General features: G+C 37.2%; 3 protein-coding genes across 17 annotated transcripts in view; 1 reads left to right on the top strand and 2 right to left on the bottom strand.

Annotated features, from left to right (window-relative positions):
• The window catches only part of LOC576034 (rho GTPase-activating protein 26), an 81,648-nt gene extending 80,603 nt beyond the window's left edge, over positions 1 to 1,045 (bottom strand). For 7 of the 15 annotated variants that reach the window (XM_030980363.1, XM_030980362.1, XM_030980365.1 and 4 more), the window contains exon 1: positions 738 to 1,044. In XM_030980363.1, the coding sequence (XP_030836223.1) occupies positions 738 to 891 (154 nt within the window). In that variant the 5' untranslated portion in view covers positions 892 to 1,044. Of the gene's footprint in view, positions 1 to 737 lie in introns of all 15 variants that reach the window. The other 8 variants (XM_030980359.1, XM_030980364.1, XM_030980366.1 and 5 more) reach the window with 5 other exon arrangements.
• Positions 1,046 to 4,385: 3,340 nt separating this feature from the next.
• On the top strand, positions 4,386 to 9,395 carry LOC577566 (thioredoxin domain-containing protein 9). Its single transcript, XM_777783.5, has 4 exons — positions 4,386 to 4,496; positions 6,659 to 6,860; positions 7,477 to 7,754; positions 8,436 to 9,395. Exons 2-4 carry the CDS (start codon positions 6,687 to 6,689, stop codon positions 8,656 to 8,658), a joined length of 675 nt encoding a protein of 224 aa, XP_782876.3. The 5' UTR covers positions 4,386 to 4,496; positions 6,659 to 6,686; the 3' UTR covers positions 8,659 to 9,395.
• Positions 9,396 to 12,324: 2,929 nt separating this feature from the next.
• Positions 12,325 to 25,041, bottom strand: LOC100888549 (protein cramped-like). The gene is made up of 13 exons (XM_030980358.1): positions 24,912 to 25,041; positions 24,442 to 24,523; positions 23,041 to 23,799; positions 22,434 to 22,577; positions 21,394 to 21,738; positions 20,717 to 20,788; positions 20,082 to 20,334; positions 19,269 to 19,420; positions 18,328 to 18,841; positions 17,741 to 17,898; positions 16,939 to 17,103; positions 15,724 to 15,801; positions 12,325 to 15,430 (listed from the first exon to the last, which is right to left on the bottom strand). Exons 2-13 carry the CDS (start codon positions 24,496 to 24,498, stop codon positions 15,251 to 15,253), a joined length of 2,877 nt encoding a protein of 958 aa, XP_030836218.1. The 5' UTR covers positions 24,499 to 24,523; positions 24,912 to 25,041; the 3' UTR covers positions 12,325 to 15,250.
• Positions 25,042 to 25,082: the final 41 nt, after the last annotated feature.

Below are 25,082 nucleotides of genomic sequence, written 5' to 3'. Positions count from 1 at the left end.
GTGGCTACAAGCCGAAGTTGAAATATCACAGCACAAATAAAAATTCTGAATTCGGAGGCGAATGTACATTACATGTATGTTATTTTGAGCAACATTTAGGGTAGGCCTACCAGTATTTGTAGTCTCAATTACACTCAGGTTGCCTTTGCATTAGATGCACACAGCTAAGACAATGAAAACAATGCATATTTGCAAGGAAAAGAGCTGCACAATCTAATTCACTTTTGTACTCCTTTTATCGTGCAAAAAACTAATTAAAAACAAAACTTATTATCATTCAAATATAGCATATTCAAAATATTGTTGAGTGTCACACAACACATTTTACTCGCTAAACAAATAGCCTGTAATATTAGATACATATAATATAATATCTCTATAGTCTATACAATGAGGCTCACTTTGAACTATATTTCCGAATTACCCCCGGCCAGGCCCATGCCCCCCCCCCCCCTCCCTTCCCCCACCTCACACACACATCCACCTCGACCCTCCACACAGCAGACACACACAAAGTCACAAATAAATCAGTTTTTATTAAAGAGAGCAGAAAAATAAGTTTTGCTTTATTATTATAACAATTTGCTGTCAAAAATGACGGCTGTTATATATCTTCACTTCAACTTTTAATAACTTCATGTGTTGCCTCCAGTATGTATTTGGATGGTCTGAAATTTTGAATGCGTGCGCATGCAGAAGTGGAAGAGACGACACACTAATAAATGTATGGGACTTACTTCGTGCAGCAGAAAGCAGAGCCTTCCCGTCGCGGATGAGCTCCTTGATCGCCTTATTAGTCCTGTCCAGTTCATTTTCATGAGCCCGTAATTTCTCCCGAAACTCAGGACTATCTAGATAGCATTCACTAAATTCAAGCGGTGACAAAACCATGATGATTGTGGGGTAAATTCCATGTATATTGTAAAAATCCTAAAAGTGGGCGCTTCCCATTTGCAGCAGTGTACGTATAGGATCCAATGGTTACACATCCATATTGCAGGCTAGGCCAGATTGGAAATATACGGCGAATAGCGTAACCCGTAAATGAATCGTACCCGTACGCGCGGAATACACGCGAAGGCTATGGTAAAATTGACGAAGTGTGCGCGTTTGGAACCAACTCGACCAAAAAAGTGGGAGGGTGGGGTGCTTCATGGGTGCACAGAAGAGGAGTAAGAGGTAGGGCATGGTGGAAGAGGGTTTCGTTTTTCCAGTGGCTCTGCATGCAGTCTGCAGGTTGTGTGCTTGCGCGCTCTTCCTGGTTCAGAAATTTAAAAAGTTCTGAAAAAGAATGAAAAGATACTACCAGTAATTAAAATAGTGACAATGATAATAAAAATAATAATAATGATGATAATTATAATAATAATTATTGTTATTATGACAATCTGGATGATAATAATAATGATGATGACAATAATAAAGATGACAATAATAATCATAATAAAACTAATAACAATAATAATAATGATAATAATAAAATTGATGATGATGATGATGATGACAATAGTTAAGTAAATAATTTGTGTCCATTACTTGCCTGGCTTGCCAAGATTTTTCAATCCTCCTTTTTAGCACTTTTACCCTTTCCTTTAAATATCTTTATTTAATTGGGGGCAGCCAACCAAAGCCAACTTGCTCCATCAAAGTACGACAATTTAGATTTTTCAAAACTTTGTATTACCTTTAAAACTTTTTTTTATTTATCTCTTAACAATAAAGAGGGCGATATTTATAATTGGGGATACATACCAAGTTATAGAAAAGGAGAATTATGAGATATAAATAAACTGTATTAAGAACAACAACAAAATATACAAAGCAATTATTTTTGGGGGGAGGAGAGTGGTTTTTAGGGAGAGTGGAGGAGGTTTTAGGCGGAGGGGAGTGGGGTTTAGGGGAAGAGGGAGTTTCAGGTATGTTTATAGTTTCCATTCTGTTATTATTTGTCAAATTATTCGAAACGTATGAGCTTGTTTTTGTCTTATCTATAAAATATAATTTTGTTATCTATGAATTTGTTGAATGGAAGCACAATAAAATAATAATCAAAACAAAAAATATTTCCTCCTCAAGTATAGCCAAGTCATATATACGGCTGATGGCGTCGATTGAACCCAGCCATCCAGTGATAAAATGCCCCTCTCGAGGTTACACTGTCCATTCATGAATAGATGCGTTTTTAGATCATACCAATTTCTTGGAAAACACATTTACTTTCATTAATAAGCGTCTGTTTGCCTAAATATTATGTTTTGTGCTCATTATTTGATCTCTTTGCTGTTTTCCCCAAGTGTTCAAGTGTTACCGAGTGAAATCCGCCTGTTTCCGGGCGATGTTTCAAGCTTACCCCCACCTGTGACCAATAGGTGCCTATTCTAGGTAAAGGATGCTCCTCCATGCGGCGATGGAATAAGTACCCCCATGGGGTAAAGCTGTCCTACTGCTTCGTCTTCATACGACGTGTCCTTAAACTAGTCGTATCCATTACATTAACAAATATATAATAACAGGTGTCATTTATTAAAGGAAAATCCAACCTTATAGTATCAAACTACTCTAGGCCTATAAGATATAGAAGCAGACTGGTAAAAGTTTGATCGAAATCGGAAAAATTATATGAAAATTATGATTATTTTTTGTTGTTGTTGAAAGTCTTAATCACTTTACGTATATGGGAACTTCAAAGAGGTGTTATTCACCCTAATTATAGAGAGCCTCCATTGATATGTTTGCTTCTATATCGGTTTGGTAAGGTTGGCCTATACAAACTATCACACTACAAGATATTGACTATTATATTGCATAGACAATTTTCTCTTTTATTCATTGTTGCTCTATCGGGATCGTATACGCATGCCTAAACGTTATTTTTTCTCAGGCAAAAGGAATTCCACTACGAGGAAGGTTCATGCATAACGTCAAGCACATTCCACTTGGCACTGAGTAGGGTAAAATCCATTTATTGTTGCTATGTCGGGAAAGTTTTGTTAACTAAAGGTTGTTAACCTTGTATACTCATGAACGTGACACATACAGGTAGCATACTTATGATACATTAGCACTTGATAAGAGTCTTAACAGAGTCTCCATACGTTGTTGCTATGTCGGGATGCGGTGCCCACTCACCGGCATATTAACAGGTATGATCTATCTTTAGAAATACATTTGAAAAATCACTTTAAAAAAGGAAAGGGGAATCATGATTATAAGATGAAGTAATTATGTGGCGACAGGGTTACGGAGATGTCATCTAATGGTGCAGGCTTTTTATGCTCATATAATTATTCGTACCGTAATTCGAAAAGAACTGCGGTGATTTTTCAGTTGAACATTCATTTATCCTTACTCAACGTTGACTATGAACGTGAACATTTATTTAGGGATTCTTTTCTTTCTTTCTTTCTGATCCAAGTCGATATAAACAAATTCAACAACTATTTTAACGACCACTCAATTTGTATACCAATGCTCATACTCATTAAAAAAATCTTTACTAATGCTAGTTAGCCTATATGTAATTACTTAACAAAAAATTATAGCTTAGTGAGGTTTTAAAAATATTAGCCCAGTTATTTAAACTGATTTAGTCGGGGCCAGCCGGCCTGCCCAGATGTCTTTCTCATTTGCGCTCTCTGGCCGTTCCTCTCCCATTTCTACAATCATGATAATTATTAAAGCTATTTTGTTACCTTTCAAACTTTGTCGGAATCTAATTCTTTTCATCAAAGTTACCGTCGTTAAATAATAATGATTAGGAGTACAACTGTCATGATCCGCAGTATTTGTCTCAGGAGAAATGAATTTTTATTGATTCATGCACTTTTTATCACCTGCTTCCGGACAACCTTATCATTACCCCTAGGTTTCATTGTCCAAGGGGGGCACGAAGAGTTGCTTGGGGAGGGGGTGTGCATGGTAGTTATCCCACGTGTGTGTTTTTTTAAAGGGTAATTGTGTGTAAAAGTAATGTGTTTCCTCGAGCCTAAAATACCAAACTCCAAAATCGATTTCAGTTGATGGAGCACCTATTTGTCTGGGTTTAATATAGACCAACAGATGGAAGGTTGTCCGGCTGGATGTGAAAGGCTATATTACATGCATTTGATGCCTCGGCCATCATCCCGAAAGAAAAAAAAAACATAAAAGGGCTACCCCATCATCCTCATGATGCAATCAAAGGGGTATGCCTCTTGTTCTTTGGACCCAGAGTAGTGGTTGTCCTAGATGAAAATCAAGGGGGAGGTTTTCTAGAACTGTATTTGTCACAACAATGTGGTATTTCTGCGATAGAAATTTACAGATAATGCACCTTTGGGTAAGGGATACATGCAAAGTAACATGTAACTAGGTGTGGCCATACGAAGGTAGCCGTGACTTGGATCTGGTAAGCAGATCCGAACTCTAGATGGCGCCAAAGCACTCAATTTTTCTGCTGCTGATGTTTCAAGTTTGAATTGAGTGAATGACTCACAGCGAAACTCCACGTTTAGAAGGTATGTAAATCTTTGTTATTCATAGAGTTCTAATACATTTTTGAATAATTTAACTTATTATACCTCAACTGATGCTACAGGCTCCTCCATTCATATGTTAATCCCTATGAATTTTTAAACAAACATCTACAGGATGTTTTCATTCTCGTACATTGCCATTGCATTGGTTAACATAGCAACGGAATTTGTGTGGTCCCACGTGTTAAATATATTGTTAGTTCGTCCAAAACCCTCTGGGAATTTACACTTGTCTTGTCAATTGAAATTTAGATCTAGATCTAGATCTAGATGTAAATAAACTTAATGTTACATTTAAGCAAAAGCAAGTAGGGCTAGATCTTGAGTCGACTCTAGAAATCTAAAGTCAAAGAAAAAACCCTGGCAAGTCGAGTAAAAAAAAAAAAAATTCCCCGACGCCACCATTTTTATGCCTCCGCCACCGAAGGTGGTGCCGGAGGCATCATGTTTTCGGGTTGTCCGTCCGTACGTCCGTACGTACGTCCGTACGTCCGTCCGTACGTCCGTCCGTACGTCCGTCCGTCCGTCCCGTTTGACCGTTATCACAATATCTCAAGAACCATTTAAGATTTAAACTTAAGACTCGGGAATAGTATTTATCACCATAGGAAGACGATCTGATTAGATTTTGGAGTACGTAGGTCAAAGGTCACAGGTCACAGAGGTCAACTTATGAAATTCCTTGTATTGAGTTTGTTAGCGCGATATCTCAAGAACCATTTGAGATTTAAACTTCAAACTTAAGGATAGTATGTATCACCATAGGAAGACGATCTGATTAGATTTTGGAGCACGTATGTCAAAGGTCAAGGGTCACAGAGGTCAACTTATGAAATTCCATACATTGAGATTGTTATCATGATATCTCAAGAACCACTGGAGATTTAAACTTCAAACTTAGTGATAGTGTGTATCACTATAGGAAAACAATCTGATTACATTTTGGAGCACGTAGGTCAAAGGTCAAAGGTCACAGGGCTCATGTATGCAAAAACAGCTTGTGATCGCGTTATCTGAACAACCGATTGATGGATTCCTGCCAAACTTTGGTCATGTATGTATCTTGCAGAGCTGATGAACTGATTAGATTTTGGGGTCACGAGGTCAAAGGTCAAAGGTCACAGGGCTCATTATGTATGCAAAAACAGCTTGTGATCGCGTTATCTGAAGAACCGATTGATGGATTCCTGCCAAACTTTGGTCATGTATGTATCTTGCAAAGCCAATGAACTGATTAGATTTTGGGGTCACGAGGTCAAAGGTCACAGCGCACATTATGTATGCAAAAACAGCTCGTGATCGCGTTATCTGAACAACCGATTGATGGATTCCTGCCAAACTTTGGTCATGTATGTTACTTGCAGAGCTGATGAATTGATTAGATTTTGGGGTCATGAGGTAAAGGTCAAGGTCATGCGGCTCATTATGTATGCAAAAATAGCTTGTGATCGTATTATCATTAGAACAGATTGATGGATTCCTGCCAAACTTAGATCATTTATGTATCTTGCAGAGCCAATGAATGGTTCATAAGATCAAAGGTCATGGGCTCATTATGTATGCAAAAATAGATTGTGGACGCATTCTCATTAGAACTTACAGATGGATTACTATTTAACTCAGGAAATCTTGCAGAGCCAATGAACTGAGTAGATTTTAGGGTCATGAGGTCAAAGATCAAAGGGTCATATATGTTTATGAGAAATTGCTTGTAATCACGATATTCTGAGAACATGTTAATGGATTACAATTGAACTTGAATTTGAAAAATTTCTTCCGTTTCGGTTTGTAAAATTGCTCTATGACGGAGGCATCATTTTCGACTGCGCGCAGTCGAATTCCATCTAGTTTTCATTTACAACTCCGAAGTCTTTCAATGACTACTCAGTTGCAGTTCCTACAGCTCATGCTGAAATTGGGAATTTGTAGCATTAACCCTGCATATGACTTGCCAGTACTAGATGATGATGTGTTGTGGTTGCCTTTGGCCTAGTAAAATTTGGTTTGTATTTACTTGTAGATCTAAATACTAGTAGACCTCTACAGTAATACACAAATGTGTACATTACTTCCATGGGGTTTCTATGTTCAGTGGAAATACATTAACCTTACTTTCTTGGTTTTGTCTATGATTTGAATCACAGTATTACTAGTAGACCATAAAGCATCATCATGGACCAGGTTCTTCAACAGCAGCTTTCCAAGGTAGCAGAGATTATGGAGGGTCAGGTGGATGCAGAGATCCATCGCCTTGATAATCTAGATGAAGATGAACTTGATGTCCTACGTCAGAGGAGATTGGTGGCTTTGAAGAAGCAGCGGGAAAAGGAGGATGAGTGGAGAAGTGTGAGTTGTAGAAAAATCAAACAAAAGTGACATCAAATTATAACATTTATCAGCCTATCCAAGATAAACTGGTGTGTTTTGTGGGAGGGGCTGTATGAATTATTTTCAACATGAAATTTCTTCCTTTTTCCTGATGTAATTTGAGAGAAATCTGTGCCATGGATTATCATGAACATTCCCTGTGAAAAGATTTTAATCTTTGAAATAAATTCATGCTTGTAATCTGTTACACTGGAGGATTTGTTGGTCAAATGTTAACCCTTCCAGCATTAAAAAAAATGAAGATTACATTTACGGCTCCTGTAATGTTCGAGTCAAATTATTGCAATTTAGTTATAAACAAAAAACGTCATTACTGTTAGATGAGAATAGAAAGGAAATGGCAATTCAAAGCTCTAGACAAACAACTTTGCAGAGAGATTTGTCTTTAAAATAATTTTTTGAAGAAGTCGATGTGTTATATTTTTAGTGAATATAATATTTTGGCTGCTTTTGATGTAGTTATAATTGAGCAGCAGAGAGTAATTGTACAAAAATTGTGTTTATACATGTGATTCAGATATGTAGTAGGAGAAGAAATTATTTTTTGACAACCTATTTTACTTGATTCTTACAGATAGGACATGGGCAATACCAGGAGATCCCTGTTGAGAAGGACTTCTTCGCTGAATGTAAGAAGAGCACCAACGTGGTGTGTCACTTCTACCGTGAAAGCGCTGAACGTTGTAGGATAGTTGACATGCACCTTCACAGACTGGCTCCTAAACACATGGAGACACGCTTCTTGAAGATCAATGCAGAGAAATGCCCATTCCTGGCTGAGAGGCTGAGGATAGTCGTCATACCGACCATAGCCCTCATCAAGGATGGAAAGAGCAAGGATTACATTGTAGGGTAAGTTAACCAGCTAGTGTTAATGTAGTGGGGTGAATAGGAAAATGGGATGAATTGGAAATAAATAAATGAAGAGATCTTTCTCCCTCAAGAAGGACACTGACCCTATTTCTTTCGTTTTCATGATAAATATGTTAAATAGAAAAGGTCTGCATCATGCCTGGAAAAAAAAAATCATCTTAAAGACCCTACATAAATGTTTGTTCCAATTCATAATGTTGTATGGTGTACACTTACTGGCTGATTTTAATTTGGCAGTTTGGTAAAAAAAATTACATTGCCCCCTCCACACACACACACAAAATAACACTGAGTATTTATTTGCACTCTCCTCACCATGTTTGTTATCCTAAAAATAGGGATATTATGACCGTTTCATCTAATTATGCCCAACACACAAAGTATTTTTGAAATTGTTTTATTATTTCACAGAATGCAGTGAAAGCATTTATAAGAAAAATAATATCTACCTCCCCCCATGTTCCCTTCTTCATTTAAACTTTAATGTTCTTGCTTAGAGGAATCATGAGAATAATTGAGAGATTCATTAAGGTTCATCTGCATTAACTGTTTTTAATATTTTTAATGTTTTACAGCCTTCTTGTGAATGGGTATTTAATATGACAATGCCACTGAAGGGAGATCAAACTAAATGACCCCACAAATATTGTCTGTTTACAGGTTTGATGATATGGGAGGTAGAGATGACTTCCCGACTGAGATGCTAGAATGGAGACTGGGTTGTGCCGAGGTCATCAATTACAGCGGTAGTCTTACCGACCCACCTACAGGAGGTAAGGGAGCCAAGCCTACATCCAAGGCATCTGATCTCCTTGGGAGGAGAACTCAGAAGATCATCAAAGGAGGCAGATACAATGATTCGGATTCTGATCTAGAGGACTGATTACAATTGATCTACATCAGGGATGCCAGTTTTTAGGATAATGCTTAAATTCAGGACCTGACACCTACCCGTTTCATTTTTGTTTAATGCTTTATATTGTAAGGACGCCATGTATGGAGCTCCAACATCTGGGACCTGTTTCACAAAGCCTTTTTTCAGTGACAAATGACAAAAATCAGTGACAAATCTGCTGATAACCAATCAGAAGCAAGGATTTCACTAGCTTATAATACAAACTGTCATTTGTCACTGATGACAAGTTTTATGAAATGGGGCCCTGGTATACCTGACTAGGTGTACCCTTACTATAAACTGTAATCGTCACTTTGGATGGCATTTATTTATCAGAATCTTCTGCATGAAGGAGTGAAAGTCCTTGTGCAGCTCAACAAATATTATACTCTATGTAAGTTACAATTTGCATATGATACTTTAAAAAAATGATATGATTGTATTGGAGAAGTGGGGGTGGGGGTGGGGGGGTATACTGGTATGTCAACAATTCTTGGAATATCCCTTGGATTTTAATATACCGGTAGACATTTCTTGGATATCCATACTTAAGAAGATGGAAAACTATGTAACATACAGGTGATATGGTCATGTTATTATAGGTTTTCTGAAATTTGATATCTTGGTCTGCTTACTGTCACAGAAGAAGAATTCTAAGAACTCATATTGTAAATGTTAAACATGTTAGAATTTCCTAACTCTTCACATTCCACAAATAATTCAAAGGTAAGAATGTTAATTAATTTGATAGAATTTTGTCCAGTTCATGTTCTTCTCATATGTATTTCAATCACTGATGTATATCTTGCAGTGCAAATATATTTGACTAGGCTGATCTTATGACCTGAGGGTTACTTGGGAAGGGACATTGCATTGTAAAAAATATTACGACAGGTTGGTGTGATGCTAAGTTGTGCATTATGTGTGCAGAGCTTCTTTTTTTAAGGGGGGGGGGGGTACAAGTATAAGCAGCTGTGATGAAAACTGTACATTTTCCTTAGTTTTGTAAGGCAATATTTTCATTTGTTTTCTTCCAGATTTGTTTGTTATATATGATGACCTTCAAAATATATCGCTTTAATGGTGGTGTAATATTATGTTAAAATAAAATTCAAGGTTAAAGGTTACTGGTATGGTAAAAATAGTATGATCGGAAGGAATCTGTGTCTTCATTTTCATCGCGGGATGACGTACAGCCTTTTCTTCCAAGCAATCATAGAATTTGAAAGTACCGGTAGATAAAGTGATGAATAGATTACCGTCATAAATTCTATGCTCAGAATAGAACATCTTCTTCATACATGTATTTATGTTATTTTCGCTTCATACTTTCAATTACTTCCAAGGCTTCCCCCTTGTCATGTACCAATAATATCTATTACTATTACCAGTAAGTAGATTTTCAAGAGAGGGAATATTGACCATTGTCAATGTGGAAAGTTAGTAACATTTTTGTTCTGTTCAAAATACCTGCAGGCAAAGAAATGTTAACTACCATATATGGCCTAGGCTAGTGCTCCAGTGCTTGTCTGTACCAGTAATTTTCCTTTATTTAACAGGCAAGTGAATTTACACATCTGCATTTCTACACTCTCAATTGCAGTATTAACCTTTTTTTCTTGCTACAATAGCTCTTCCTAGGTGTAACATAAACTGCCATGATATTCAGTATAAAACAAATCACTCAATCTATGAAAATAAGTAAAATTGATACTAAATGCAACCTTGGTTGCTTGAGGGGTGATTGAATGGTAACTTGTTCATACAATAGACCCGTTTCCTGATGTATTTAAATTCATGCATGTTACTCTCCCAACCCCTCGTAACAAGCTTTTTTCTGTCAAGAGTAAAAATTGTTAAAAAGTCTGCATGGAATTAGTTAACAGGTCTATTAGAGACGAATGATTTGCCTTTTATTTCTACTTGTACCTGTACATGTTTTTTTTTATGTTGAATGTACAGTATACATATATGCTTGTGTTTTGATGTGAGTTATTATTAAATTATTTACATGATGTGAATTACATTGAGTTCCGTTCTGATTGCTTTGTGAAAGATCTATCCAAATACAGTCAAACCTGTCTTTAAAGACCATTTGTCGACAAAGACCACATTTTTTGTTTCCCTTGAAAATGGTTTCTCATTGAAACATGTACTAAAGGAACCTGTCTACAAAGACCACTTTTTGTGTTTCCCTTGCGTGGTTGCTATAGACAGGTTTGACTCTACATGTAATGTTAAAACATGACAAACTACACAGAACACTTTCAAATTAGCTTTGAGATAAAACATTCTTTTGTTTAATTTATAACAAATGTTCATATATACATGTATACCAAAAGAAAATATGTTTTATGTCAATTAATGCTCTTTCACCTTGGGCATTATAAGCACATAACATTACTCAGCAATAATTATTACTAACAAATAATACATGTATAAATAAGCAAAAAATATATATTTTTGCAACTGGAATACAGCATTTATACATCACTGCTGGAGTGACTTAAGATTATTCACATTGATGTCTTTTTCCTGGCAGACATCTTCTGGCAATGAAAATATCCACTTGTTAGTACATGCTAAATGGTAGGGTGCAACAGTGGAAATAAACCTTCTGTTATACACAGCACCATTACTGAGTGGGGCAAGTCGATTTAATGTCAATTCACATGGGTTTGGATTCAACAAAGTGACTGAAATCTACTGGTACACATCTGGGCCCCGTCTTATAATAGTTACGATCGATCCAAATCAATCATAAGTCCTCCAATCAATCGCAAGTTTGCAGTCTCATATCTCTTATGTACATAGTTGCGATTAAAATCAACACTGTATAAGATGGGGCCAAGATGTAGAATCATGTTTATGCTTTTCTTATTGATCTAAACATCTTATTTTAGTCATTGTCAGTCACAGAACCACATAAAACTTTTTTTTCTCCCCAAATGAACACATCAAATCCAGATACACAAAGCTGTTTATAAGGCCATGTGAAATTAAATCTTTGGTTTTCATTTCTACTCACTTTCTCTTTCAGCTATTTCCCTGTTATCTTGTTAAATGTGAAAAATAAAAAATCTGTAAGAACAGGGGGGTGTTTCACAAAGATTTGAAGTCGAACTTAACTCTAAGTTAGACTTAAACATTATGGAGAGCCATTTGTAGCCTTAAAATAAAATATATTCAAAAGCAAAAATTAGAGTATTATAGACTTTTCATAATTTCCACATCAAGAACATGAAATCTCCCATGATAATAGAAAATATGAATGGTTTGAATCAACATTTTAGGCCTTTTAAAATAAATTTTACAAAATATTTTCAAGGATGCTAATGGCTTTCCATAATTTTTAAGTCCAACTTAGAGATAAATTCAACTTAAGATCTTTGTGAAACACCCCCCAGGGCAACTAGATAATGTTCAACCTACATGTAGTTCAAACCACTGTAGTATATGGACAAATAGAAAACAAAAATTTAGTAGTTGTGTCAGGAACAAACCCATGGCATTTGTATTGCAGTAGAGAAAAATATCACTTGTCAAACCCCCTCTAACCAATTTCAGCTTCAAATTTGGACAAAACGCAAGAAATAACTTTCACATGGCCTAGGAAGATGGTATCAAAGTTTAAGAATCAAGATGAATAAATAATTTCATTGGCAAAGAATCATATGACAAACGGTCTATTTCATAATAAAACGAGTATTGAAGAAAGTAGATGCAGCGAATTAACAATTTCAACTGGCAAATATAAATATGACAGCGTTTATATATGTGTAGATGAGTTGTGCAAAATCAACTAAGTCGTAGACTACTACTATTTCATGTTTCTGCATGTATAATTGAGCTGAAGGCAGTGAATAGCCATAATCATATGGGCAAAAGCAAATGGGTCATCTAGATATCTTTCTTCCTTCTATCATTCGTTCAGAATTATACACTTTCCATCCGCAATATGCTGTTTGAATATGATCTACATTTTGTCACATTAAGAGTATTTAAACAACAAAAAATTCTTATAATACAATGCAGCTTCACGAGATAGATATCTTATCAATCTGATTTTTCAGAAAGAAACGTTTCCTCCATGTAAGCTTGTCCAGACAAACCAACTTACACCACCTTGCGAGTTGTTAAGTGTTTAGAGCAAACTGTGAAGGCTAATTCAAGCAAACAGCTTACCGTATCCACATTTTAATTTGCAATTACATTTACATGTTTTATATGTGTAAGGTTTGCGCCCCAACATGTATGGGAGGAATATGCATTCAGCCAACTATTTCTCTAAACAAGATTATAAAGTACAGACTTACATACAAACAAAAATTGCAGTACATGTGTATTTTCAGTTTGTTTCGACACATGCTTTTCAAAATATGATCCCTGAACTACATTGTATATGGCAGTGTTTAAGATGCGGTAATCAAACATCCAGGACATAGTAAGGATAGGTGGGAGTTGACAATCATTGCAAATTGTCAAAGAATGCATACATGTATCTGGTATTAGCTCATACAAGATAATGCTAGCAACCATATGAAAAGCTATCTTCTTACTACTTGATTTGCAATGTCATTTTAAACAAGCAGTTCTCTTCATAATCCAACCAATACAACTCTGAAGATCCCACATACATCAATGCAACAGAAACCCAAATACACAACTCATCTCTGCTTTTGCAAACCATGTACTGAACCAATGATATCATGTGGTTTTAAAAATAATTAAAGATCCAAACTGCAGCATAAAGATGTTAATCTTCTCCAAATAAAACGGAGATGCTTAAATGACCAAGTATTGATGTTTTTCTTGGCCACAACACATTTGCAACTCAGGATATTGCACAATTAACCACAAAAAATCACAACAATTTGAAGTAACATTAAATACAATAAACACATCAAGTTAAGTCTTTAACTTACAAGTAAGTGTACAATGATGTCATCAGACAAAAATATAGTATCCAAAACTTGTCAGGAACTTTGAAGGAAAAAAAAAAGGAGGAAGAATCATGTAGATATTAACCAATATTAACTATCAAGCAACAAGAGATTTTCAAAATGCCCAAAAAAGGTGGGAAGGGGGGACTAGAAGTCCTTAAAATATGATGAAGAGAATTTCTTCAAGTTTACTAAATTGTTATCTCTCATCTGTAAATTTAAAACAATTTTACTTTTGAAATTTGATGCCTTCATTAATCGTGAGATCGCCAATCTTTTCCACCAGGCAGATACATGCATCTATAAGTAATGACATTTAACATTATACTGTACTCCAATAAACGCAAATAAAATTTGTTTAATAAATATCCTATGCACATAATACTGCCAGTGGCGCGATTAAACATTTTAAAGATAATATTGAGTTCATGAAATGACAGCAACAAAAAAGTCCTCAAAGAGGTATAGAAATAGAATAGAAGATATTAGCAAAATTTTGTATTTTCTTTGGTTTGATGAAATGAAATCAAGGAAGAAAAGAGAGAAAGAGGAGCTGTTGTAGAGGAGAAGAAGAAGCTATCATTAGTAAGACAAATGAAATCAAATTTGTAGGTGTTCAGATAAATGTCATCTCATTATGACATATTTTGGCTATGTATATTTCTGCTGTTTTGATTAACGAATATCAAGTAAACATATAATCAATGTATCATGCACTTTAGAGAAGCATTATACAAATGACTTAATCATGAAGAAAGTTTGTTCTAATTTAGTTCAAGTACACTTTTACCTTACATTTCATGGAAAACAACGTTCATTCTAACTAACCAGCCTCTTCCTATAGACGATACGACAAACAGTGACAGAGCTGAAAGATGAAAGACTAGAAGTAACCGACACATAGCTATCGCAATTGTTCATTTTCTAATACACTCCTCTAATACTGTTAGACATTCCAAATACCTTTTCTTTCTAGTACAAAAATAGGACTCCAACTTGATAAAGATGTGATGGAGATAGAAGGAAGTGAAGAAAGACTAGCATTATTACAAACTAACTGAAGCTCATTTATCTCTATGACATATTTAAGATGAATTGACCATTAGGTATGTACAAAGGAGTTGACACTTGACAATGCTTTTGATCTTGTCTGGGGTGGGAGAGATGCATGGAATCAACAAACAAGGTAGTACACTACGCAGGAGATGAGAGCTTAAGCAGTATTGATCGTGCACAGCCTGTTGAGGGTGTGGCAGAGATGTGGAAGGCCATCCAACACCCTTGGGATCTACGTAGCAGATGAGAGCTGTCACTACAGTCCACCAGGTTCTGTCGGTGTGCTATCCTCTACTGCAAAGGCCTCATCAAGGATGCTGATCTTGTGGGGCATGCAGGGTAGCAGAGATGCAGAAGGCTATCAAACATGCTACACATTGATGTAGCAGATCAGTGAAGTTTGCCAGGTTCTGCTTGTGTGCTATCCTCTGCTGCAAAGGCCTCATCAAGGATGCTGATCTTGTGGGGCATGCCAAGGTTGGCAGAGGCCATCCAACTAACTTGAACCCTATGTAGAGGATGAAAGCTCTAGATGAGGACTACCAGGGTTCATCAGAAACCATGTTTGGAATGGGTATCCTCTACTGCAAAGGACATGTTTCAGACAGCACAGATTTTGGAGGAACGTCCATGAAGCTTGAACTCTTCATAGAAGATGATAGCTGTAGCTGAGGACCACCAGATTCAATTGGTGCGTTATCTTTCGCAAAGGCCTTGTCAATGATGTTGATCTTGTGAGGCGTGTCAGGGGTCGCAGAGATGTAGGAGTAACGTCCATCAAGCTTGAACACTACGTAGAAGATGATAGCTGTAGCTGAGGACCACCAGATTCTATTGGTGTGTTAGCTTTCGCAAAGGCCTTATCAATGATATCAATCTTGTTGGACATATCTCAGACAGCAAAGATCTTGGGAGTAACGTTCATGAAGCTTGGACCCTAAGTAGAAGATGATAGCTGTAGCTGAGGACCACCAGATTCCACTGGTGTGTTATCTTCCGCAAAGGCCTTGTCAATGATGTTGATCTTGTGAGGTGTGTCAGGGGTCGCAGAGATGTGGGCAGCTAGGTCAGCAAACTTAGCCACATAGTCAATGCTGTTCTCATTCAACATAACCTGCAGAGTAGAGTCAACCTGTTGAGTATAAAGAGAGATGAGAAATACTCAAACTAACTGTATGCAACTACCGTAGGGGCCGTTTCAAATCAATTTATGATCAAAGGCAACTCAAAAATCAAAAGATGGTCAAGGTTGTCAAAATGCATTTGAGTTTTCCCCCCTAAATTAATTTATTATTAACTTTTTATGCTGGAGAGAGATAGGGAGGGAGTGAAAGATAGAGAGAGAGGGGGGGAGAGAGAGACAGGGAGAGATTGAGAGAGACAGGGGGAGAGAGAGAGAGAAGGATGTAAGGAAAGAGAAAGGAGTAACTACAAAAAAAATGTTAGAGGAAGCGACAGAGGCAGCACAGATAGGATCAGATAGCTCATCGAATAGTTGCAAGGATTAAATACATGCATGAATGGATTAATCCATGCTACAGTTTCCTGCCCATAATGTATGAGTGTGCATTGTTTCCATAATCTCATCTTGAATAAAAACTAGGAAGAGACAGTGGACAATGGGAGGCTTATAAATGAAATCCTTTCATTCAGAAGCTTTCTCTAAAACAGGAAACCAATTAAAAGACTCCAGATAATCAAAAATGTACTTTGGTTTGAATGGTAAAAGTATCATTTCAACTCTGTAGCTTTAAAATTTCATACAACGAGAGTCCAGAGACTAGCACCATCTAGTAATTTGTGGTTATTATTCAACTGAACCTCCTAAGCGGAGAGTACAAAAATGTGAAACCCAGCCCACAATATACAACTAATGAATGCTTATGAGTTCAATACTATTGAACGAATGAAAAACATTCATTATTTTTTTTACACAACATCAAAGTAGATCTAATAGAATGCTAATCTTTCAACAAATTTTGCTTTATTAAAGATAATTAAAGTTCGAGTCCGGCCTTCTCGATTAAATTCAAATTGCCTTCACGTCACGTCAGATGCATGAAGCATATAACAATGGGATACGCGCAGGGCAGAGAGGTACGCAGTCTGCATATAACCCAAAATGCACGCTCATTGAATAGTACTATGGCGAATAGTACCAAAAATGCACGCCGTGCAATAGTATATCTATTGAATATCATGTGACCAACAGTCCTCCAATCAAATGACAAGGATCTACTTAGGTGTTGTATAGTATTCCATAACTCACATCTCGTGCCATGATGGAGTCTCTGGATGACTCTGAGAGGAGACCAGGAGGGAGGGATAGAGTAGAAGCCACAGAGACAGCGGTAGATGTAGAGGGGTGATTCCTCTCCTTCTTCTCGGGAGACTCCAGGTGCCCAAGAAGACTTGACATTGAGATGTCTAAGCTCTGTGGACAAACAATTACAAAACAAAATTACAATGACTATGCTCAAACAGTACATATAGACATCCCTCCAGGTACTGATGAGGCCAATAACTTATAAGATAGTTTAAATAAATTGCAGTAACAAAGCATTGCTTTCACTAATATATTCTGATTCTACAATTATATATCAAGCTAATAAAATTATTGCCCAAGTCTGTTTTTTTTTCCTTCATAAGATGCAAACAATCTCAAAGTATGTTCATTGATCAAAATATGAACTGCCAAAATGAAGTGGAACACTAAAAAAACTGAATAATTTTGTTTTCATAGAAGTAGTGAAATTTGCTTATGCAATTTTTTGTATTAATGTGATAATAAAAAATTGAGGTTGAAGTTAGGACATTTTTTTAACTCAAGATATTTTCAACATTAATTAAAATCATTTTAAAATTACTTCAATAGTTGGTAAACCTTTAATAATTCATGTGCAAGGTAACCTCAATATTTTTGTTAAAAAATATGAACTAATGAACTCTTAATCAAATGCATGAAGATAAATCAAAATGAAACAAATTTTTGATAAAATAATTATTTTGGGGCCAAATTTCCATTTTATACATGGAGAATAAAGCTCATTGCAAAGATAGAAGCCGCTTACCTCTCCATTAAACCACTGTGCTTCAGGACCTAATGAGTTGATCTTGAAGGGTGAAGATGTTGGGCTGACGTTACCAATGTCTCTTGATAGGGTGCTACTGTTTAGAAGCTCATTGGTAGTCGAGTTGGGACTGATAGATGAGATGTCCTGTCCAAATGCTATGGAGTAGAAGAATGGAGAGAACTTGTGATAAAACTAGGATAGCATACAAATTACAGTAATTACAAATACCAGGATCACTGTTATGTAGAAGATCAAGCTAGCTTGAAGTCCAAAGGAAAATCACCATTCAGTGTTATTTTCAAAGGGTCACTCCCTTACAGGGGTCAAATTCTTCAGTAGTCTATAGACAAACACAATGCCTAACTCTAACCCTAACCCTCAACTAAACCTAAAACCTAACTGCAACTATAACCTTATATGTTCATATATGATAATGCCAAGAGCAAACATGGATGTCAGAGTCCACCCAGTGTTCATGTGTGATTTGCTATTCATTAATTATTTTCAATTCTGTATTTTGATATCATGTGTTTTCTGCCAAATAAAATAATAACAAAAAAGATGGCCCTTCTTAAGAAACTTACTCCTAAATGTGGAAGAATCCATTGAGATTGAGATGGTATCCCCATTCTCTGATGCTGGCATGGAGATGTCCAACAATGCTGAGATCTCCGGGGGTGAGATGTGGAGAATGGTTGTTTGATGCCTGGTCATCGACGATGATGGCACGCCACATGCAATGGAAGTGTTCAGCAGGGAAGAGTCTGCCAGCGTGACGGCTGGCGTCAACGTCTGGTCAAAGGTCGAATCACCCTGGAGAGTTGAATCCATGTTAGATATCGACTGATGCGTCTTGTCAATGACAATGGGCGTGTTGAGAAGGGACGATTCCTGGTTGTTGATTGGCTGAGCTGGTGTTGCTGGTCCCCTGTCGATGATCACGGTGGTGTTGAGAAGGGATGAGTCAGGTACTCCTAGATGGGGTGATCCTCTTGGATGGGGCGACTCCCTCGCAGGGGTAGAGGACCCCAGAGGTTGGGGGGATGCAGCAGAGGGCGATGGAGATGTAGACAGCTGAGATGTGCTTACTTGATTTACCTATTAATTGACAGGAATGATCCAAACATTACTACACCAGCCTGCTACACCAAAATATCAAATATTTCAAATACATTTGGAAAATGCTATGATAAAACAAATTTATTCCTAATTAAATTTAAAATAGTGTATCAATGATCCTTTTGTAATTACCATGTTCATTTAACTTTACAAACCTGGCAGAGGCACAAAAGCTAGGAAGTGAAAAGGGTCACTTTAAAAGCATGACATGTCCTGTTCACTGCCATAAACAATGAAACAGAGCCCATGAGAAAGTCATCCATTTTGTACATCCTTTCTCTGTTAAGTTCTCTGTTAAGTCCCCTGGTCTCAAAGCATTTTTTACTCTTCCAATATTCTAAGCCAGGAAATCACATTAAAAGTGTACTCTTTACAAACATGAGAGACTTGACGAGCTTTAACCTACCTGTGACTCCGGTGCAGGGCTACTTGGCATCATAGGAGAATGAACCGGTGAGAAGGATAGAGGAGCAGGTGAATGAAGGATGTTACCTCTATTCTCAGGTGAGTTGGTCACGTTGATAGGTATGATTCTTCTCACTACAGTCTTGGTTGCTCCTGAAATCAATATTTTACAGACATTGTCAAGACTCAAGAGGATAATGAACAAACAATGCCAACGTTACAAAGATCTTCAAACACTGATATCCAACGTAATTTATATTTCATTGCACAACTCATGTATTTCTAAAGGAAATGTAATTTTAAAGTAATATTTCAACTTCAATATGTCATTTTTATCCTGTGCAATGATCGTTGCCCACACATCGGAACAGATTAAATCGTTGAATGTAATCAAAGAAAATGACAGGGAAGGTAGTTTTTCTTTTCTTTCTTACTTTATTTTCTTCTCCTTTTTGTTGCTTCTTCTTCCTAGATCACACTGCCTTACTGAACATAAAAATCTTTCTACAATTTGGCATCATCCCATCCCCAGTCAATCAGAGGATGCGCGATAGCTCAGTTGGTAGAGCAGTGGTCTCGTATTCTGGCGACCCGGGTTCGAAACCAAGTCGATGCGCTAGTGCCCTTTGGTAAGGCATTAATCCTCATAACCAAGTCTCTCGGAGATGACCTAAAGCCGTCGGTCCTCTGGTTGTTTACTAAAAAGCATTTACGCTTTCTTAGCAGTCAGGTAAAATAACCACCTCTACATACACTACATCTTTTATTCTAAGTCTACATCTCATATGATTCTCAATCTATGTAAATCCTTTACCTGGTGTTGGGGCCATGACAGTCTTTGTGATGGTCTTGCCCACCCCTGCAATCGTAGTGGTAGAGACCCCTGAAATGCTGGGCTTAATGGGCCTAGGGAGGGCTCTGGGTGATACCACTGTGCCAAGGGAAGACATGCTGACTTTGATGGGCATGAACTGACCCATGTTGGCTTGGGAAGAGTTAATAATCGCCATGGAGACCATGTTGTCTGTCAGACTGTCTTGGGGGAGTGGTCTGGGTAGGATGGTCCTCTGCAAAGTTAAATCAAGAGTTGTAATGAGCAATGACATCAATGCACACATACTGGTAAAGTCAAACTAGAAATAGGGGCCACTTTGATAAGATGATCATGTGACTAAATGAGCATTCATGTTGAGTTGTGAATTAACAACCAATAAATGTAGAATATCCACAATCCTATCGACTACCATACTGCCATGAAAGTATTACCATCAATGCTTTGTTTCTTTATGTCTAATCCATAACCATACCCTAGTACTAAACGATTACAATGTACGTCAACATTTCTTCTGGGGTGCTCTTAGCACAAAAAACGCATATCTCTGCAAGATTGAAATGCTTTCCACTTGCTGTTCTCTATCTAGTGTTGATCTTGTATGGAGGGTTTCTCACCTGCACCACAAGGGGCTTCACTCCTCTCTGTCTCTTCTTCATTCTGGGTAGTAGGAAGTTCGCTGGTGGTCTCTGAAACATCAAAATAAATCAGGATTAAAGTTACATCAAACATACATATAACATATCTTCATGTAGACAGCTCACAAAAAAGAATATGTGGGATGCTTAGTGTCATCAGCTATAGCCAGGATAAACTTGGAATAAAAAGCGTGTTATTAAAGATAAACTTGAGTTCTGGTAAAAAATGAAAATGAATTCTCACAGAATCAAATGAAACCTACACTGAATGTTCAAGATTACAAATAAATGTCATTTGCCAAACAATTTTGATAGAAAATGTATACTGGCTGAGTAATGAGCATAGAAAGATAAGGAAATCAAGGTAAGTAGGCCTGACACCATTTGTGTAGTCCTATATACATCTTTCTGTGTACAGTGCTTGTTACTTTACCAAGAGTGGACAAATTTATTATGATTTTTATGACTCCAGAACCTTGCAGTACACACAAATATTTACATGCTACATGATCAACTTTTTCTGATCTATTCCACACCTTTTCTTTCACAATGCAATCTCATGACCAGAACTCAACTTTATCTTTAAGTAATAAGAAGTCATTATCATTATCATTACTTGTCATTATTTAATGTCATATTGTGTCTTTTAGACCAACCTTCATCTGTTCCAGTTGATTAAGGACCTCTTGACCCTCCTGTGCATGGCTTGGTTCCTGGCCTCTTCGGATAGCAACAGGTGCAACGGCCTTGGGCACCGCAAAGTGTACATCTTCCTCTCCCTCTTCCTTCTTATCATCAGCATCAGACTTACTGGCTACGGTTGACTTCCCCTGGGTCTTGGTATTAGCAGTGGGGTTAGTACCCCTTGCGTTACCCTTTGATCCGGTCCCACGTGGGCTACGACTGTTGGTGGAGGGGCTCCTGCTAGTGCCTGATTGCTGGGCCTTGGAAGGAGGGGTGTCGCTACGGATGGGAGAGGTCACAACTCCAACTGACACATACTGATGGATGGGGAGAAGAAAAACAAATATTTATAGAATGCACAAGAATACAAAAATTGCATCACACTTCCAAATTAACTGCAACTAAATTATAACACAAGTCAATCTATATTCACGATCACTCTACGATTTACCCCAAAAAATCACACACAAAAAAACAGGAAAAAAAAAGCCCTTGTCGTTTTAAAAAAGACACGGTATATAATACAAGTTAATTTAAAAAAAATGAAGACCAAAACTGAGCATCATTAAAAGCCTACCGAGGCTTGACAAGTTAATGATCTTGTCTTGCTCTAAGATACCAGATAAATCATATCAGTCAACACCAGGCAATAAGAAGTCAACCTCTTTCACATATATCTGGAGAATTCTTTACAATAACCACAATCTGTTTAAATATGAAGATATCTCTTATTGGATTGAGTCCAATTTGGATACATTTGGAACCCACACCACATGTTAAGGCCATCGCACGTTGTGTGTGGACACGGGTAAGATTCAGAGTCAATTTAGATTTTTCTTTTCCATATTCTTTGAAATTTAGATTTTCGTAATCATATGACAATTCAGATTCTTGGTCATTAAGTTAGAATGTTTGTTTCAAATGCTTTGGCAAATTTTACCAAAATTGGATTGTAGTCGGATAGTATAGTGTGCGATGGCTGTAAGTAAATAACAAAATGAGATTAAATTACCTCTTTAGGGTTGGCTACTTCTACATAAGAGCTTTTGGCAAGATGGACAAGTTTCTTCATCATGTGAATAGAGGAAACATCATTCACTGGATGCTCCTTCTTCACAAAGTCGTACTCAAACTTTAACGTATCTGGCTGTCCCATCTGAAATAAAACATTTACAATTAATAAAAACAATGAAGTATAAAAAGAGCTTATATTTTTCCTTTCCCCTTTTCATAATATCTATCTTAAATTTCAAGACATTAGGCTGTGACTGTGTCCTATTTTTCTATTTCTAAATTCCACCAAACAATAGTGAAATTATAATGGATTGTTAAACATATACGCAGATTGATATTAAAAAATAACCGTTGCTTTTTATCATGTATTTGAGACAAGAGCACAAAATAAATTGAGTGAAACTTCTTCAACCTGCTGAGCACCAAGCAGTATCTCTGTCAGACGTACTGTATCTTTTCTTAATATTCAGGCATTTCAGACACACAGCAACCTGTCCTATGTATATGGAAATGAAAGACATTCACCACTCAACATTTTTATTTGCATTTGCACCACTATCTGAATATTGTTTGTAGTTTTATCTAAGTTGTACAGGTATACATACCATGAGATAGATGTCAGTAGCTGTGATACCACTAGCAGTTGCAGCAGTCAGTCCTTCCTTGAGCAGTTCATCTATTTCCTTCTCCTCTTCCTCCTCTACAACTTCCATCTTCACTACTTCTTTGATGGTCAATGGGTCTTGCTCCACTCCATTTTCTGTTCTTGACCCATCTCCCGATCCTCCAATCACTGATGATACAGCATCGTTCGTTTCCATGGGATCAGAATGCATGAGAATATTGTTTGTGGGTGGAGCTAATGACAAGGAGTTCTGATTGCCAGACAACGTAAGAGACAGATTACTGAATGAGAGGTTTTCGTTCGTCTGTCCTAATGATCCATTCGACATGTTTGAGAGGAGATCCCCTATGGAATTACCATCACCAAACATAGATGGCATGCTTCCTGTGTCTTGCATCATGGATTCCGAAGGATGATGGTTGCCAAGGAGATCAACCTCCATCTGCTGGATGTTGTTATCCATCTCAGGATGAAGCAAACTGTTTGTGATGTCATCCTTGGCATCGTCTCCTCCGAAACCAACCTCTCCTGTCCCATTCTTAGAGGGTGTCTGTACAGTCTTATCAGGGGATTCCCCACTGGCAGCCTGGTCCGCAGCAACCAGGGCGAAGGGCGTCTTGGTGTTGGCATGGATGAAGCGCCCATGTAGCTTATTGTAAGGGGTGATCGTAGAACCCTTTGGCACATGAATCTTGACTTGGTTAAAGTTACTCTTGTCCTCGGGTTTCAATGAGTGAAGCTGAGATCAAGTTGTGCCGTTAAGGAAACACTTCCTGTCGAACAAATTATGCACATTTACCTGTATACTGGTCAACCTTCCTGAGCAACAAATATGAATCTTTTAAATTATAATTAGGAATATAATGCATGTTGTATGCATCTTGCACAGAAGTTCAAGACAAAAGGAGAGGAACCTAAATCTTGCAACTTAGATTAGTGAGTCAAAAAATAGAAATCACTCACCTAAAGTAGATCTAGTTGGGAAGTATGCATACAACTTTCATCCTTACAATGACACTACCACAAGCTCTGCCTTTTTGGGAAGATAAATTATTTGATGATTGCTACTACTAATACTAAGGAAAGTCACCATTTGCTCACAATGAATGGAAATTATGGGTAATGATTAGAATTTTAGAGCTGGGATGGAGACCTTGACCTCTAATGACCTTGACCTAAGCTCCAAAGATCTCATCAGGAAAAGGTAATTATTGACTGAATTCAAACAGGAAACAAACATTTCCTCCATGCTCCTTTCCTACCTAAAAAAACATTTACTTTTAATTATTCATTGCAACCCTCTTTCTAGATTTGGGAAAGGATAATTAAACCATACATAGCTTCCAGAATACAAAAAAAAATGATATTTTGAGTAGGATACAAGTCTGAGTCTGTGAGGTGTCCATTTCTCTGACAAGAAACTGAGTAGGTTTCCCATATCCTTCTGAAGAGGCACCACCAATCTAAACAAAACAACACAGGTTCACAGTAAGAGTTAGAAAAAATAATCAGTAGATTCCAGAAAATTTATATTCACAAAGACTAAGATCGACTTAAGTTGGACTTGAGCTATGGCAGGCCATTCATGCCACTGGTTGCTTTCACCATTGGTCTCTCAATTATGATCTTTAAATAATATTTTTTACTTCAATATGAACTATCAAACTCTGTAGATTTGTTTCACGATTTGTATGTCCCTTGAGAAACCAATGCCAGGAATGGTTAGAGGAATTAGTGGCCTGCCATAGTTCAAGTCTTAGTCTTTGTGAAACACTCCCCTGGTTTCATTATTTTCCTGCAATACTCAAATAATAGCACAATCATTGGAGAAGTCGAGAACTCTTAACTCACCTCAACCTTGGGTTGTGTGCCACTCCTTGAACCTCTGCCCATGCTGCGTTGCTACGTGGCTGCAACTCCAGCAACACCCTGGCAGGTAATTTTGTAGGTTTTACTTCAATCTCTGTAAAGTATATCAGGATATAATCATTATATTGACATCATACAATGTAAGATAGAACA

Source organism: Strongylocentrotus purpuratus, unplaced genomic scaffold (genome assembly GCF_000002235.5).
Source record: "Strongylocentrotus purpuratus isolate Spur 01 unplaced genomic scaffold, Spur_5.0 spur5_scaffold_11, whole genome shotgun sequence".
NCBI classification, from domain to species: domain Eukaryota; kingdom Metazoa; phylum Echinodermata; class Echinoidea; order Camarodonta; family Strongylocentrotidae; genus Strongylocentrotus; species Strongylocentrotus purpuratus.
The sequence above is the reverse complement of the archived record's forward strand: the minus strand, read 5'-3'. Positions and strand labels throughout refer to the sequence as shown.